Below are 17,736 nucleotides of genomic sequence, written 5' to 3'. Positions count from 1 at the left end.
TGAAAGAATCTGCTGCATCTGTCCTGGGCCCAGCACACCTGGCCGTGCCCCAGGGGCTCCAGATACAGGGAAATCACAAGTTACCCAGACATTTCAAGGGTATGTTATCATAGATGCAAAAAGACAGAAAGGCTCCGTTACAGTAAAGGTTGACCTTATCAGTGAAGATATCGGCTTAGGACGTAACTGCCCACCATAACTGCTTTTATTTAAGGTTTAATTTCAGACCATCCTTTGTGGTTACCTTAGGTCTCCGAGTCTGCAAAACCGCCATGCAGGCCTCTCCTGAGCTTGTCAGGTCAGCATGTGGCCCCTTTCGTCCACAGGATCATAAACACTGAGGTTGAGGGTGGTCCAAATCTAGAAGCATTATTAAGGTTTCTATCTTAAGAGAGAATGAGCCCTAGCTGGTTTGGTTCACTGGTTAGAGCCTCGGCCCTCAGACTGAAGGGTCTCGGGTTCAATTCTGGTGAAGGGCACTTGTTTGCAGGCTCAATCTGGAAGCAACTAATTGATGTGTCTCTCACATCAACATTTCTTTCTCTCTGTCTCTCCCCCTCCCTTCCATTCTCTCTTAATATCAATGGATCCCTAGCTGGCTTGGCTCAGTGTCAGCCTACAGACTGAAGGGTCCCGGGTTTGATTCCAGTCAAAGGCACATGCTGGGGTTGTGGGCTCAATCCCCAGTGGAGGGCGTGCAGGAGGCAGCCTATTAATGATTCTCCCTCTCCCTTCCTCTCTGAAATCAATAAAAATATATTTCAAAATAAATAAAAATAAAGGTCAATGGAAAAAATATCCTTGGGTGAGGATAAACAAAAACGGAGAATGAATTCCTAAGGTCTGTTTGGATGTATGGTTTTGCACTTTATTATTATATTTTTTTGCCACGTGATAGAATGATTAGAACAAATTCCATGACAAATCATATAAAATAACCATTTTCTGAAAGACACCCACAGACCACCCCTGAGGACAAACCCAGAGGAGCCTCCGCGAAGCCGGATAAATAAGTTTACTGACCCCAGGTCGGGGCTGGAGGGGGACACGCGTCTATGAATACAAAAAGTGTACGGCGATTCCGTGATTTTGCACTTTAAAGACGTTGGTGTGACGCTGTAAATACTTCTCGGGGAGGACAATGTATGGGATTGCTTAGGTGAGAGCAGCACCTCCACGAGGAAGGTTCAAAACTTCTGACCACGAAGAGCGCCCAGGGGGCGCACCTGGACAACCTGGTTATATCAACTGTGAAACCCAGAGGATTGTGGGACTTGTAGTGTTTGCGTTATTTAAGCTTCGTAAACTACATTACCCAGAATGCAGATGTGGCCAGGCAGTCCCGCTGTCGGACTTGAAGTGTCCCTTGGGCTGTGAAAGGTAAGTGAGCTCCTTGCGGGCTGCGAGGTTGCTAGAGGTTGCGGGGTTCTTATAAGGGATTACATTCCTCCTCTTTGCGCTTCGGTGGGACCTGGGACAGCGCAGCGGTTGTAATAGGGCGTGTTTGCAGCGGGGCTTCCCGAGCCCCGGGTCTCAGGAATTAGGACCCTGCATTTGTTGAGCTGTTCACATGCTGCTGGGGAGTGTCAAGGAGAAATCGGGGTCCTGAATCCAGATCTGGAAATCCGAATTAAAGTAATGTGTACATATGGGGCGCACGTCACTAGGGAATGTCTGTTTTCCATCAAATAATGCCAGCGCCTTGTTTTTACAGCTAGAAAAGCGCACACGCGGGTATGATGACTGGCCAGGTTTCACTACTCTCTGCTGTATGCAAGTAGCTGTTTGCAATTGAGAGTAAACTAAAATAATATGGGGGAAACGAAACACAAGAGGCGTGCGTGTGCTTAATTATATTGATGAAAACTCTGAGCAACTTTATTAACACCTGGCATACTAGAACGCGAAAAAATGTGCTTCCTTAGCATATGAAGAAATAAGATAGTTCTGGTTGCGGGTTCAGTTCTCAGGGCGCACACCTCAGTTGCGGGGTTGATCCCCCGTCAGGGCTGTATGGAGGCCGCCAATCATTGTTCTCTCTCACATCGATGTTTCTCTCTCTCCCTCTCTCTTGCTCTAAAAATTGATGGGGAAAAAACATCCTCAGGTGAGGATTAAAACCTAATAATAATAAAGAAATAAGGTAATTCTAATTTAGAAGATGGGATGTGGGGTTATGGAACACAAAGTTCCCCAAGGGGATGGTATTAACTAAAATATAAATATATTCCTCTGCTGGAGACATCTTTAGATGCAGTCATAGATGGAATAACAATGAGGTATTAAGGGATTTAAAGGATATTGAGGTAAGTCATTAACTTCTTGAAGTTTATAAGGAATTAATGTCTGACCAGCTGGTGTTACTGGGAGATTCACAATAGGGCCTTAGATTATATGCTTTCCCAATTTTTACTTTATCCTCCCTCCTTTTTAAAATAGGCTATGTTTCTACAGCCTCCTTTAAAAACAACAACAACAACAAACAACGCCAAAATATACAGCTCCCTTAAATGCAGAACGCTTTTTAAAGTTAATATTCATCTGATGGCTACAGCCGAGTAGAGCTCTGGTTATAGGTTCTTAAGAGGCCAGGAAGGTAAGATCGGCTCGGGCTGTGATGAAATAGTCCAGCGTGGAGACAAGACTTTGTTTTGTGGGAGGTATTAGAACTTCTTGACCAAAACAGATGATTAAAAACATAATAAAAAGGTAGGCTTGTTGCTTCGGGTCGGACTTCAGGGGACCCAGGAGGGTGTGCTGGAATCAATTTGCACTTGTGAGGCTCCAGGTGTTAAATATTGAGGAGTTTGCTAGCCAGTAATCAAACCATCGGTAGCATGAAATTGGCCATGATGGGATTATTGTATCTTTTGTTGAGGGGGGAGGGGGAAAGCCAGTTTATCAGCACAGCCCTAGCAGGGTCAGTTTTCTCTATAAGCCTGGAGCCCCAGTGTTCAATTCCTCCTGAGTCATCAGATCCTGAGCTAGCTCACACCCTCCCAAATTTTACAAATGATTGATTTGGGTTTCAAAATAAGATTATAAATACACTTTAGGGGTGTGTGGAGGGAAGGGGGCTGTACCTTTCTAGTGAAAAATATTTCTAGTGAAATATTATTGTTTATTTGGGGCCATCCTTGCAGGTACTGAAGTCATTAATTAGTTCATTATCAATAGGTTGTTCTGATAAGCATGAAATCTGCCACAGAAAATACTATGGTCTGTGTGGACAGTTTTCTTAGACATGTAATAACCTGTGGTCCTCTCCAATAAATTGTCCTAATATCTAGATATTATCTTCCAGAAGACAGTATTATACGCAATGCTAACACATTCCTATCATCCAGCCATTTCTCAGTGTCATGCTCTTGGCTCTCATCACCCATCTCTTAAAATATTTGCATGTGCAAAAGTTTGCTGATAATTAAACCTTTTGGGCCCTGGCCGGATAGCTCAGTTGCTAGAGCATCATCCTGATACACCAAGGTTGTGGGTTCGATCCCAAGGTTGATGCATACAAGCACCAACCAATGAATGCATAAATAAGTGTAACAACAAATCAATGTTTCCCTCTAAAATCAATTAAAAAAAATTAAAAATCCTTTGGGTTGGCAGTTTCCAGATATAAATTGGAGCGGTCTTAAAATATCTTCCTTTAAGGTAAAGCATTCCACATTTTAGCTTCTCTTCACACTTCTTCATTCTTTTTTTCTTCATCTAACTTTTCTGATCATATCTCTTAAGCTTTTAAAATATTCAAAAGATATAATCATTTTCCTTCAAATCACGGCTTTTGGCATTTCTGCACTACCACTGTCCTGAGCATACTAGGACATCTGCAAGCAGACATTCCTCTGAGGAATGACTTTAAAAATGTTTATTGTGGGGATAGAATAATATAATGACCCCCCATCCATGGGCCCATCACCCAGCTTTAATAATTAACAACTCTTTTTTTTTTTTTTAATATATTTTATTGATTTTTTACAGAGAGGAAGGGAGAGAGATAGAGAGTTAGAAACATCGATGGGAGAGAAACATCGATCAGCCGCCTCCTACACATCTCCTACTGGGGATGTGCCCGCAACCCAGGTACATGCCCTTGACCGGAATCGAACCTGGGACCTTTCAGTCCGCAGGCTGACGCTCTACCCACTGAGCCAAACCGGTTTCGGCTAATTAACAACTCTTGATTAATCTTGTTTCATTTGCATACTCCTATCTGCTCCACAACCTTCCCCATATTATTTTGAAGCAAATCCTCCTAGATATATAACTTTATCCAAATATTTCAATATATAACTCAGTAGGACGAGGACTTTTTAAAATACTATCTGTCATATGTTAAATAATTAATAGTATTTTCTTAATATCAAACATCCAGTTAATGTTTAATTTTTTAATTATTTTATAAATGTCATGTTTTAAAAGTTTGTTTGGATCAGGACTCAAATAAGGCCTACATACTTTAATCTATATAATCCCCCTTCATATACCTATGTCTATATCTCTGTCTCTTGCAATTTATTTGTTGGGAGAAACTGATTTGTCTATCCTGAAGTTCACAGATACAGAGAACAGATTGGTGGCTGCCAAAAGCTGGGGTGGAGGTGGGAGGAGAAATGGGTAAAGGTGGTCAAAAGGTATAAAACTCCAGTTTTGCAATAAATAAGCCATGGGGATATAATGTACTGCATGGTGACAATAGTTAACAATATTGTAGTGCATATTTGAAAGTTGCTGAGAGAGTAGATCTTAAAATTCCTCATCACAAGAATAAAATTTTTATACCTATGTGTGGTGACAGATGTAACTAAACTTAATGTGGTGATCATTTCACAATATATCCAAATACTGAGTAATTGTTGTACACCTGAAGCTAACATATTATCCTATCTAATAATAGAGAAACATGGTAATTAACCATAACTTCGATACCCTTCCCATTGGCTAATCAGCGAGATATGCAAATTAACTGCCAACCAAGATGGCGGCCGGCAGCCAGGCAGCTGAAGCAAACAGGAGGCTTGCTTGCTCCAGTGACGGAGGAAGCCAAGGTTCCCCGCCTGCCACTGCCAGCCTCTGAGCTTGCACTCTAAGCAACTATGTTGCAATTATAGACGCTAAACAAACCCCAGAAACCTGCTTTCAGCTGTCAGAGCTGGAGCGAGCAGGACCGCAACAGTGTTACAATTATAGAACCCAAACAAATGCAGATACCTGCTTTCAGCAGCCGAGGTCTCAGAGCTGGAGCCGAGCCTCAGAGCTAAAGCCGGCTCTCAGCTCCAGTGACAGCCATCGAAGGTAAATAAATCCCAGGATAAAAAAGAAAAAAAGGAGAGGTTGGGAACTTCAGTCACCCGCAAGCCTGAAAACGGCCCTCAGCCCCTCACCCAGACTGGCCAGGCACCCCAGTGGGGACCCCCACCCTGAAGGGGGTGTGACCAGCTGCAAACAGCCATCATCCCCTCATCCAGGCTGGCCAGGCACCCAAGTGGGACCCCCACCCTGATCTGGGACACCCTTCAGGGCAAACCAGCTGGCCCCCACCCATGCACTAGGCCTCTATCCTATATAATAAAAGGGTAATATGCAAACTGACCCTAACGGCAGAAAGACTGGGAATGACTGGTCACTATGACACACACTGACCACCAGGGGGCAAACTCTGAATGCAGGAGCTGCCCTCTGGTGGTCAGGGCGCTCTCACATGGGAGGAGCTCTGCTCAGCCACAAGCCAGGCTGATGGCTGCCAGTACAGTGGTGGTGGTGGGAGTTTCTCTTGCCTCCTCAGCAGCGCTAAGGATGTCCGACTGCAGTTTAGACCTGCTCCCCGCTGGCAAGTGGACATGCCCTGAGGGCTGCCGGGCTGCCAGAGGGATGTCTGATTGCCATCTTAGGCCCAATCCCCCGGGGAGCGGGCCTAAGCCAGCAGGTGGTCATCCCCTGAGGGGTCCCAGACTGCAAGAGGGCACAGGCCGGGCTGAGGGACCACCCCCACAAGTGCACAAATTTTTGTGCACCGGGCCTCTAATATATATATATATCTCAATTATACCTAAACCAATCAATCAGTCACTTGGTTTTTCACATGAGGTCTCTCTCTCTAGAATGAAGATGAACGTTGGGTTGACTTTGAGGGCAGCGAAAGGCTGCTGGAGGCTGAACCTCAGCCAGCAGTGCGCACATGGATCCATTGGACTATTTGTGCCACCGAGTCCTCCTGTGGACCCTGAGAAGGTCAAAGAGCTACAGCGCTTCGTCTCTCTTTCCAAGAGACTCCTAGTGATGACGGGGGCTGGGGTCTCCACTGAGTCAGGGATCCCAGACTACAGGTCTGAAAAGGTGGGACTCTATGCCCGCACCGACCGGAGGCCCATCCAGCATCGGGATTTTGTGCAGAGGGCTCCAGTCCGCCAGCGGTACTGGGCGAGGAACTTCGTGGGCTGGCCTCAGTTCTCCTCTCATCAGCCTAACCCTGCCCACTGGGCTCTGAGCAGCTGGGAGAGACTCGGAAAGCTGTACTGGCTGGTGACCCAGAATGTGGACGCCTTGCACACCAAGGCGGGGAGTCAGCGCCTCACCGAGCTGCACGGATGCATGCACAGGTGCGGAAACGTCGGGAAGGCTTGAATGCAGGAATGTGTAAGGGCAGGGACCTAGGCTGACGTGATCACTGTTGCCTTCATTCGATTTGAGAAAAAGGTTTGGGAGTCAGTTGTTCAGTTTGGAGTTGATCCCACCAAACTCATTGAAGGAGTGGGGAAGTGAAATGGGGGAGGGAGGAAAGCCAAAAGGGTACGTTAATGAACGGGTTACTGCTCTGGGCTGCTGGGCCTCTGACTGTCTGGAGAGTGTGCTTCAGAATTCTCACGGGAAGTCAGGGCAGCTGGGGTGTTCAGCCAGCATCTCCCATCCCTCCCTGGGCAAAGGTCACGCTTGGGGGATCCACGCCCTAACACTGACTCTGCTCCTGCAGAGGCGGCTCGCTGAGCCACAGGAAGTCGTGTGCAGCGGCTGTCCTAGGGGCCTATGAGCAGAGCACGACAGCATGTGCTACCAACTGCTGCGTCTCTGGTGCCCAGACCCAGAGAACACTACAGCCGGGCATGCAGTGGTCAGAACCCAGTAGGTGTTGCTGGCATGAATACATGCAGCCCTGGCAGTAGCTAGGAGCTAATAGCTGGTAGCTCATTGGCGACCATCGCCTTATCTTTAGCCCCAGAGATCCTCCTGCCAATCGTAAAATATTTATTGGGTGCCTACAACGTGTGGTGTGTACTGTGTGCGACTTGGTGTGGAGGGATCAAAACCAGCGTATAAAACTGGGTCTACTTTACATGTGAGAACTATGTCATCGGCTTGGGGGAGACCCAAAAACAACACGTGTAATGACCACCGACTCCACACAGGACTGTTAAATCGTGGCGTCCTCGATAGACAAGCTTTGAGTTCAGAGACACAGGCTTACTAAAGACGGGAGAACTCGGGGACGCTTTTGTGGGTGGCGGGGCTTGAGGCTAGCTCAGACTTGATGAGGCAAAGGAGGGGAGAGAGCTTTCTAAGTGAAAGGCATGTGCAGAGCCCAGGAGAGACCAGCCTGGCCTCTGGGGAGACTGGTATGAGATCAGGTGTCTGGGAAGGCTAACCCAGCTCACGGTGCATCGGAAAATCATGCAGGGCCGTTTGGGGCTGTTGTGAGACCAAAGGGGCTATTGCTGCTTTCTGAGCAAGAGGCAACATGATAAAATAACATGTGAAGGCCCGACAGGAACGGAAGAGGCTCAGGGTCAGCCTGAAGGACCCGGACTCAGGTGACGGCAGGGGAATGAGAGCTAATGATGAATGGGTTCTGGGGTGTTTAGCCATCACCTCCCATCCCTCACGGGTCCAAGATCACTCTTAGTGATCTTTGGGGGATTTTTGTCCCCCCAAAATGTCAAACATCTACAAAAGTAAAGAGAATAGTATAATGAACTCCCATATACCATTATCCAGATTCAAAGATTTTTATCATGCCTACTTTATCCCTTCTCTCCGTGACTCTTAGAAACATTTTAAAACAAATCCAAGATTTCTTATCGTTGCAGACGGGGTCTTTTAAATAAAAAATCCACAACATAATCCGATGGTTGACTAGATCGAGTAAAAGGAGTAAGTTTTTCCCCAGGGTTTCAGCCCAAGTAACTAGAGACATGATGGAGATGGGGAAGTTGGGGGTGGAGGCAGGTGGTTGAAGACAGAGGTGAACCTGACAGGTCAGTCAAGGACACTTGGAGTTGGACTCCAGTTTGGGGGAGAGAGCAGGAGTGAGTCCTATGCAGAGGAAACCATTGCATAGAGACACTGAGGCAGTGGAGACAGAGTCCCCAAGCTGGGGGACGTAGACAGAAGACAAGCTGGGGGACGAGGAGCAGAGGAGGACCCAGTTAAACCACCTCTTGTTCTTTCTTTCACCAGCTATTTAGTGGGCACGTTCTAGGCCACTGGTGGTCCATGAGGTCCGAAAGGTTGGCGACCGCTGGTTTAAAGTGGGCACAGAGCAGCGGTCATAAGCAGCAGTCCTGCCAACGGGCAAGACTCAAAGTTCTAGACCCCACAGAGCTCAGGTTCTGGTGATTAGAGAGGTGCCAAGAGAACTGGAAGACACCATGTCATCGACATCAAGGGGAGAAAGTGTTTTAAAGAAAGGGTGGTGATGGCCCAGCAGGTGTGGCTCAGTGGTTGAGTGTTGACCCATGAACCAGGAGGTCACAGGATCAATTCCTGGTCAGGGCACATGCCCGGGTTGCAGGCTCGATCCTCAGTAGGGGGTGTGCAGGAGGCAGCTGATCGATGCTTCTATCTCTCTAAAATCAACAAAAACATTAAAAAACAAACACTTTGCCGAAACCGGTTTGGCTCAGTGGATAGAGCGTCGGCCTGCGGACTGAAAGGTCCCAGGTTCGATTCCGGTCAAGGGCATGTACCTGGGTTGCGGGCACGTCCCCAGTGGGAGATGTGCAGGAGGCGGCTGATCGATGTTTCTCTCTCATCGATGTTTCTAACTCTCTATCTCTCTCCCTTCCTCTCTGTAAAAAATCAATAAAATATATTTTAAAAAAACAAAACAAAAAAACCCCACTTTTTTTTAAAAAAATGAAAGGATGGTGATGGATCGCAATAATTACAGTAGATGAGGACAACAGGGAATGGAAGGGAAAACTGGTTTTGGCAGTAAGGAGATCATTTATGTGGTAGAGAATTTGCAGTCGTGCTAAGGATAAAATGAGCTCGTAAAGGGTAAGCAGGGAGGGTTTAGTAAGGAAACGGAGGTACATTACTTGTTCTGGAAGGTCGACAGCGGAAGGAAGGTGAGAAACGGAGGTAGCTAAGGAGGTCAGGAGAAGATATTCCTAAAACTGGGTGACGGGAAAAGGAAGTGGTGATGGAGGGACTGAAAAGAGTTGGGGCTGCCCCGTCGTTGGCAGCATGTGCCCCCCAGGACAGACGTTCATCGGCCTCCTCTTGGGTTTCAGGGTCCTGTGCCTGGCCTGTGGAGAGCAGACTCCGCGTGGGGTGCTGCAGGAGCGCTTCGAAGCCCTGAACCCCACCTGGAGGGCCGAGGCCCACGGCCTGGCTCCTGACGGCGACGTCTTCCTCACGGAGGAGCAGGTGCAGAGCTTTCGGGTTCCCTCCTGCGCTAGCTGCGGAGGCCCCCTGAAACCAGATGTCGTGTTCTTCGGGGACACAGTGAGCCCCGACAAGGTCGACTTCGTGCACAGGCGCGTCAAAGAAGCCGACTCTCTCTTGGTGGTGGGATCGTCCTTACAGGTATTTGACTGTCACTGCCCCTCTGGGAGCCTCTCCGGGGCTCCGACTCGCGATCTCTTCCTGCATCTCTTACCTGTGCCGCCTCCTGCTCCGCCAGGTGTACTCTGGCTACAGGTTTATCCTCACTGCCCGGGAGAAGAAGTTACCAATTGCGATACTGAACATCGGGCCCACGCGGTCGGACCACCTGGCATGCCTGAAGCTGGATTCTCGGTGTGGGGAGCTGCTGCCTTTGATAGACCCACAGTGACCAGGCCTGATGTTCCTGAGCCACAGCTGGGACTTTTGCGTGTATCCAGCTGCTAAAGGTAAATGCCTTCTCAGTTCCCATTCATCTGAGAGCACTGACAAAATACAGAAGGTTCTAGGCTTTTTTTTTTTTTTGGTCTTTTTAAAAAAAATATTTTTATTAATTTCAGAGAGTAAGGGAGAGAAAGATAGAAACATCAATGATGAGAGAGAATCATTGCTGGGCTGCCTCCTGTACTGGGGATGGAGCCCGCAACCCCGGGCGTGTGTCCTTGGCCAGAATCGAACCCGGGACCCTTCAGTCCACAGGCTGATGCTCTACCCACTGAGACAAACCGGTTAGGGCAGTTCTAGGCTTATTAATGTGTGGCCGTTCTGAATTTACTTAAAAAAAAAATAGTTTATTGGTTTTTCACAAAGAGGAAGGGAGAGGGATAGAGAGTTAGAAACATCGATGAGAGAGAAACACCCATCAGCTGCCTCCTGCACGCCCCCCACTGGGGATTCTCTTGCAACCCAGGTACGTGCCCTTGACCGGAATCAAACCTGGGACCTTTCAGTCTGCAGGCCGACGCTCCATCCACTGAGCCAAATCGGTTTGGCCTGAATTTACTTTTTTAATGTACATTAAGCTATATTGTTTGAAAGACTATGATTTTCAAACTGTAGGCACATAGCTATTTAAATGTCCCAAAAATCTACCATAACCTTTTCTGTTTTTTAAAAATAACAGCTTTATTGAGATATAATTCACATACCTTTAAAAGTATACAATTAAGTTGTTTTTACTACCTTCATAAAGTTGTACATTAATGACCACTCTCTAATTTAAGAATATTTTCATCATCCCAGGAAGAAATCTTGTACCCATTAGCAGTCATTCCCCATCCTCCAACCCCTTCCCCCCAGTTCCTGGCAACAACGAATCTTTCTGTTTCAGCTTAATCTAGAGCAGTGGTTCTCAACCTTTCTAATGCCGAGATCCTTTAATACAGTTCCTCATGTTGTGGTGACCCCCAACCATAAAATTATTTTCGTTGCTACTTCATAACTAATTTTGCTACTGTTATGAATCGTAATGTAAGTATCTGATATGCAGGATGTATTTTCATTGTTACAAATTGAACATAACTAAAGCATAGTGATTAATCACAGAAACAATATGTACTTATATATGTGTTTTCCGATGGTCTTAGGCGACCCCTGTGAAAGGGTCATTCAACCCCAAAGGGGTCGCGACCCACAGGTTGAGAACCGCTGGTCTAGACATTTCATATATATGCAGCCTTTTGTGTCTGACTTTTTCACTTAATGTTTTCAACGTTCATATGGTAACATGTGTGAGTATATCTAAAAACAGACTTTATTTTTTAGAGGAGTTTTAGGTTCACAGGATTGAGCAGAAAGTGAAGAGTTCCCATATACTACTTGGGTTGAATGATAAAAAGTATGTTTCATTCTGTAAGAAACTGCCAAACTGTCTTCCAAGGTGGCTGTACCATTTGCATTGCCACCAGCAATGGTGAGAGTTCCACTTCAACAACCATTTTTTAAAAACTGTTCTAACTGAACTGGACACACGGAGAAGTGCACGTATCCTAAGTCGGCCGCGTGGTGCAGACCTGCAGCCTCTAAGTCAAGGAACAGAACATCACCAGCGCCCACGGAGTCCCCGTGGCACTTTTTAAAGTTTTTATTGATTTCAGAGAGAGGGAGGGAGGGAGAGGGAAAGGGAGAGAGGGTTAGAAACATCAATGATGAGAGAGAATCACTGATCCGCTGCCTCCTATACGCCCCACACTGGGGATCAAGCCTGAAAGCGAGGCATGTACCACAACCAGGAATCAAACCATGACCTCCTGGTTCATAGGTCGACACTCAACCACTGAGCCACACCGGCTGGGCCCTGTGACACATTTTAACTAGTTTCTTATTACTAGAATAACACCTATTGATTGTAGAAGTTTAGATGATGCCGATAAAAAGAATATAATACAAATTACCCATAGTCCCACCACGGAGATAACCAAAGTTTAACATTCTGGCATAGCTAAATCTGTTTCTACAAATATTGAATCCTAGTGTTTCATTGCATCCTGTTCTGTAATGGCCGTATCTACGTGTCCTAAATGCTATAATGTTTTAGTGCTATAATTCTTTGAATGGTAGCTGATGTTCCCAATCATTCCCCCCACTCCACTCTTGCCTTATTTTGGCATCAATGTGTTGCATTTCTTTTCAGATCCCTAAGGATTCATCCCTTCTTCCTTTGGTCGAAGCTCCCGAGTGCAGCCTGTAGAGGGCAGCAAACCGGCACCTCTCCGCCAGCCTCTGGAAGTGGGCAGGTTTCTGAGCCAAGGAGTTAAATCTTTAGGTTGATGAGATTCGCCCCTGAAGAAAGACTTTTTCAAAGCAGCAGCTTCTCCTGCTAGGAAAACTGCTTTCAGTCCCTTCTTATCTCATCAGGCAGAAGAAATGGCCCAGGAAATATGTAGGTCAGGACGGTCTCTGGAGGACTAGCTCAGGGCTCACTAGTTTGTGTGTGTGTGTGTGTGTGTAGAGTAATGGGAGAAGGGAATGACTTAATTTATAATTCTAAATGGTTAAATGTCTTTCACTGAACTATTCTGGTATATTTTTGAAACGATGAACTATGCTATGAATTAATTGTTTATTAACCAAGGAATAAAGGAATCATTTTTAAATAGCACACCAGGTATGTGGGCTGTACGTTTCTATATTTTAATCAGCTAAAAGCAAATGGGACTGGATGACATGGTTCTCTAAGGATTTCTGCTTCATTTCAGCCCGAATGAGACTCCTGCCTTGAACCTGGTCTGTAGGGAGGAAACAGTGAATTCCCAAGTGGGATCTTAAGTTGATTTGTTTCTGCCGGGGAAGCAGCAAGACTGGTTTGATGACTGCATGAGCCAGAAAGAATCCTTGTACCGGGTTAAGCTTTCTGCACAATCTCATCAAAATGTGAGCGGACGGAAGAATCAAAGCCCATGCTGGGCAGTCCTTTGTCTACAATTAGGGCGAGCAATGCACGCTCATCCTGCACCGGCCTGGGGAGCAGGTTTCAGTTAACCGGGGTGACCAGGATCCGAAAACAAAGCGTTCTTCTCACCTGCACAACTGTCGGTTTGCGCGTGGCCGGCAGTGAACTCTGAAGAGGCGGACGGTTTTGTAAATCCCACTCCAGCTTTTTGCACATGGAGATCCTAAAGTATTTTGAACCAGATTTGCTCAGTTATCCGAAGTCAGTACCAATAATTGCATTCAATCTGGGTCTTTTGAATCTCAAGCCATTGTCACCCACAAATCTCATAGTGTTACTGACAGACACTGTATAAGGTGCTGAGGCCACAAAGGCACAACCTCTTGCCCTCAACTGGCTCACAGAGGGTTGCTACCTCCCCCGCCCTTCCCCTACACCTGAAATGATACAGTCATGCGTGGAATGACAGAACGAGGCAATTTAGTCCACCCCCCCATCCCTTTTTGAGGAAATTAAGATCCAGACTTACCTAAGGCCATAGTACGTAGTTTCAGAGCCAGGACTAGGATCCAAGTAGATTTTCCTCAATTCTTTTTTCTTTTTTTCTTTTCTGACTTCTAGAGAGAGAGAGAAGGAGAGGGGGAGAGAGAGAAACATCAATGTGAGAGTGACTGCCTCCTGCAAGCCCCCTACTGGGGATCGAGCCCGCGACCCGGGCATGTGCCCTGACCCGGAATCGAGTGGGCAGCAACCTTTGGGTGCATGAAGCCCAACCAAGTAAGCCGCACCGCTGGGGCCTCCCGGTTCTTTTCCTTTTACACAAGACGCATTGGAAGGTGATGGTTAGAAAGAAGTCGGCCTGAAGTAGCAGCAGCAGCCAGCAGTGTACCCGGCCAGGGAGGCCAGGAAGGCTTCCATGTGGGGAGTGGAGAGTAGGTGAGGCTGCCAGGGGGAGAAGGCAGGCTCTTTCACCCCCAATGTTGGCAGCTTCACCAAACCAAGTGAGGGCCTTACGAATGCTGCTTTTGTTCATATTTCCTCCGGAGACGGAATTCTTTCCAAAACATCTGTCTCAAGAGGAACCTGACATTTCCTGAAGCTGCTGGTTCCCCCGTCTCCACTTCACATCTTCAGCTTCCCACCAGCATGGCGGCTCCTCGTCCACTCTAAGTGCCCTTGGTCGGAATAACAAACACCTTCTAGTGACTCTCCAGCTGGTCACCGCCCTGGTTACATGGTTCTAACTGCATAAGCCCAGCTGTGGACAGGACTTTTGGCCAGGCTCTCCCTGAGTTGCTTCCGCGTTTCTGCTCTGCTATCACGGCTTTAGTAAGTAGGAGTCACAAAGGCAAAGAGGAACATAACACTGGAAAGTTCCCACTAACTCGTTTTCTTTTATGCTGTCATAAATTGCACATCCTCTCTCGCCTCTCCCTCAAACAACAGCCTTACTGAGCACACTCTATCCCAAGCCCGTGTGAAGCATTTTACAGGAGCTCAGTAAGCTTTAACTTCACAGGAGATGCTGGGGTGTAAACAAAAGTCAGTCTTCAGTGAACACAGCTTTTCCTGAGACGGTCAAAGGAAGGACTGATAAGAAATTCAAGACCCCGAGGTCAGGTGACCCGCTGTCCCAGACTGCCCCCTTATGCGGGACTTCCAGTGCTCCGACCTGGGTGAGCTGTCACCCTGCTGCTGGGACTGGCAGAGGCCGCCCCCAGAGATTAGTTAGTTCCAGACATTATCCTTGCCGAGATTCAAGTTGGTGCTCTAAAACGCAGACTTTTTCCATTTCATTTCCCCCCACGAAACAGATTTCTACTTCATGAGGAAAAATTAAACTCATCCAAGAAAGGAGAGTTTTTCCCCTCTCAATTTATTAGGAAAGGAGGACGCAGGATTGACAGACTTGGATTGCCATCTATCTCTTGCTACGTACCAGTGAGGTGAACTTGGGCAAGTTGCTTTATCTGCCTTCAGTCTTCTCATAAGCGGGGAGACCAGGAGCCCCCCATTGGGCTGCTGTGAGGCCAAGCAGGGCAATGATGCGTGTGAAGCTCCCAGCGGAGCCTGGCACACAGCAGACAGATGCCAGCCCCTGTCATTAGAATAAGGAGGAGGGTGGGAAGGAGAGCCGTCACACCTGCCAAACCTTAGAGCCCTATTCACTCCTTTAACTAGACCCCCAGGGATCTTCCCCAGAGCCACATTTCCCTTTTGTGTACCTGTTTGTTTTTTAGAGTGCAACGTTTTATTATTATTTTTAAATATATATATACATACATACACACACACACACACACACACACACACACACACACACTAGAGGCCCAGTGCACAAAATCCGTGCAGTGTGTGTGTGTGTGTGTGTGTGTGTGTGTGTGTGTGTGTGTGTGTGTCCCTCAGCCCAGCCTGTGCCCTCTCGCAGACCGGGACCCCTCGGGGGATGTAGCAGTGCACCAAGTGGCAGGCGGCCAAGGAAGAGCCCGAATTGGAGCTGGGCGCTGTGCCACCCCGCTGCGCCTGCTGCCACTGGCCGCTCCATAGTGCTGCCGCGGAGTTGGGAGAGGCTCCTGCCATGGCCAGCTGTGAGCCCGGCATCTGGCTGAGTGGCGCTCCCCCGTGGGAGTGCACTGACCACCAGGGGGCAGCTCCTGTGTTAAGCATCTGCCCCCTGGTGGTCAGTGCATGTCATAGCAACCTGTCATTCCCCCATTTGGTCGATTTGCATGTTAGCCTTTTATTACATAGGGTTTTATTGATTTTAGAGAGGAAGGGAGAGGGAGAGATAGAAACATCAATGATGAGAGAGAATCGTTGATCGGCTGCTTCCTGCACACCCCACACTGGGGATTGAGCTGCAACCAGGGCATGTGCCCTTGCCCTGAATCAAACCCAGGACCCTTCAGTCCACAGGCTGACAAACCAGCTAGGGCTCAAGTACAAAAGTCTTTTTTTTTTTTTTTTAAATATATTTTATTGATTTTTTACAGAGAGGAAGGGAGAGAGATAGAGAGTTAGAAACATCGATCAGCTGCCTCCTGCACACTTCCCACTGGGGATGTGCCCGCAACCCAGGTACATGCCCTTGACCGGAATCGAACCCGGGACCCCTCAGTCCGCAGGCCGACGCTCTATCCGCTGAGCCAAACCGGTTTCGGCATCAAGTACAAAAGTCTTGATGTAATAAAGCCTTAGTAGAGAAAGTGAATATGCTTCCTTCTCCATTCCTTTGGGAAAATCATATTGATTAAACATTTACGACACAACAAACACTGTAGGACGCATTCTACAACGCATTGATTCACCCAGTTTTTACAACCATCCCTGTCTATGAGCCGACGCACTATTATTTCTTTTGAAAGATGATGATCCTGAGCTTATGTAACTTGCCCAAATGTCACCTGGGTGACCCGTCAGGACGTCCAGTTCCGAGCTCATCCTCCCTCTTTAATGCGGCGGAAACCGGACTCTGGGAGGGAGGACGGACCAGGCGCAAGAAACTTCCAGAAGTCCCCAAGCTAGGTCCGTTCTGAATAAGCACTCACCAGGCGGGGGAAAGGGGAGCATCCCAAACGGAGAGAACAAATGCAAAAGCATCTGGAGGTCAAACCTGCAAATCCCTTCACCTTTAAAAAAACAAACGCCTGAAGGTGGGGGTGGGCATTGAAGTGTGGACTTGGGACGCCCCAGAGGCCCTTGGCTCCGCCCAAAATTCACTCGCGCCTCCCCCCCCCCCATTCTTCCCTCCCGCCCCCTTAGGTTCCCCGCCCCCCACTTTCCAGCCCCCGCTCGCCTTCCCCGGTGAAAGCAATGAGGGTTACCAGCGGGAAGCTGGCGGGACCCGGGGAGGAGGGAGAACGCAGCGGGTGAGAGACCCAGGGAGGCCAGGCTCCTCCTCACACTCCACCGCCCCTCTGTCCCGCTGGGGCCTCACCTGCCTGGGACGCCGCCTAGAGGGCACACAGCCAACCACTGCGCCTGCGCGGGCGCGGGTCCGACACCGAGAGGGGCGGGGGCTGAGCCTGGGAGCTGCGCAGGTAGGCCGGAAGCGGGACCTGGTCACCAATAGAAAAGAGGAAAGGGGAGCCACGTGCCCATAAAGTGTCCAATCACATTGCAATCCCTCCAGCCCCGGGGTGTGGCTGGCGGGTTGACAGGGTTGGGCGCGGAGGGTCACGTGGGTGGACAAGGTAACTATGGCCCGTGGTTTCATCTCGGTCCGCAGCAAACCATTGCACCACACCGTCTCCTCATTAACAGCGAATGAGCCTGTGAGCTGTGCTAAGCGCTGTGACCCCTACCTGACGCGATGCTACAATCCCGACTTCAAGTTACTCTCAGTGCAGTACATTTATTTATTCGTTTAAATCATCCCAGCCACGGTTCTAGTGTTCCCCAGATTCCGTTCCCAGTAATGAGCACTTGTTCTCTCTCTCTCTCTCTCTCTCTCTCTCTCTCTCTCTCTCTCTCTCTCTCTCTCTCTCTCTCTCTCTCCTGTCCTTGAGATAATGAAAAAATGAAGGTTTCTACGTCAGAGGATATTTTTAGAGTCCAGCTTGAGTGCTCAGGTGACTCTGTTCTCTCCGTTGTTTGTTTTATAATTGTAAAAAAAAAAAGTGGGACTAAGTAAATCTCTTAATAACCTTACCTCTCTTCCATCCTAAGGGGGG

At 48.0% G+C, this 17,736-nt stretch overlaps 1 protein-coding gene and 1 long non-coding RNA gene across 3 annotated transcripts; one reads left to right on the top strand and one right to left on the bottom strand.

Annotated features, from left to right (window-relative positions):
* The first annotated feature begins 1,043 nt into the window (after positions 1-1,043).
* On the top strand, positions 1,044-12,776 carry SIRT4 (sirtuin 4). 2 transcript variants are annotated; one of them, XM_059675888.1, is made up of 5 exons: positions 1,044-1,380; positions 6,111-6,608; positions 9,519-9,813; positions 9,928-10,121; positions 12,305-12,776. In XM_059675888.1, the coding sequence occupies exons 2-4, from the start codon at positions 6,112-6,114 to the stop codon at positions 10,117-10,119; spliced, it is 984 nt and encodes a 327-aa protein (XP_059531871.1). In that variant the 5' UTR covers positions 1,044-1,380; position 6,111; the 3' UTR covers positions 10,120-10,121; positions 12,305-12,776. The 2 variants fall into 2 exon arrangements, with proteins under 2 accessions (XP_059531871.1, XP_059531872.1); XM_059675889.1 differs by having other exon boundaries at positions 1,049-1,380; positions 9,911-10,121.
* LOC132221652 (uncharacterized) lies at positions 12,380-13,838 on the bottom strand. The gene is made up of 3 exons (XR_009450050.1): positions 13,593-13,838; positions 13,193-13,286; positions 12,380-12,490 (listed from the first exon to the last, which is right to left on the bottom strand). It is a non-coding gene; the product is annotated as an uncharacterized LOC132221652 (long non-coding RNA).
* Positions 13,839-17,736: the final 3,898 nt, after the last annotated feature.

Source organism: Myotis daubentonii, chromosome 19, assembly GCF_963259705.1.
Source record: "Myotis daubentonii chromosome 19, mMyoDau2.1, whole genome shotgun sequence".
Classification (NCBI taxonomy): domain Eukaryota; kingdom Metazoa; phylum Chordata; class Mammalia; order Chiroptera; family Vespertilionidae; genus Myotis; species Myotis daubentonii.
Note: the sequence above shows the minus strand (reverse complement) of the source record. Positions and strands in the feature narration are given on the sequence as shown.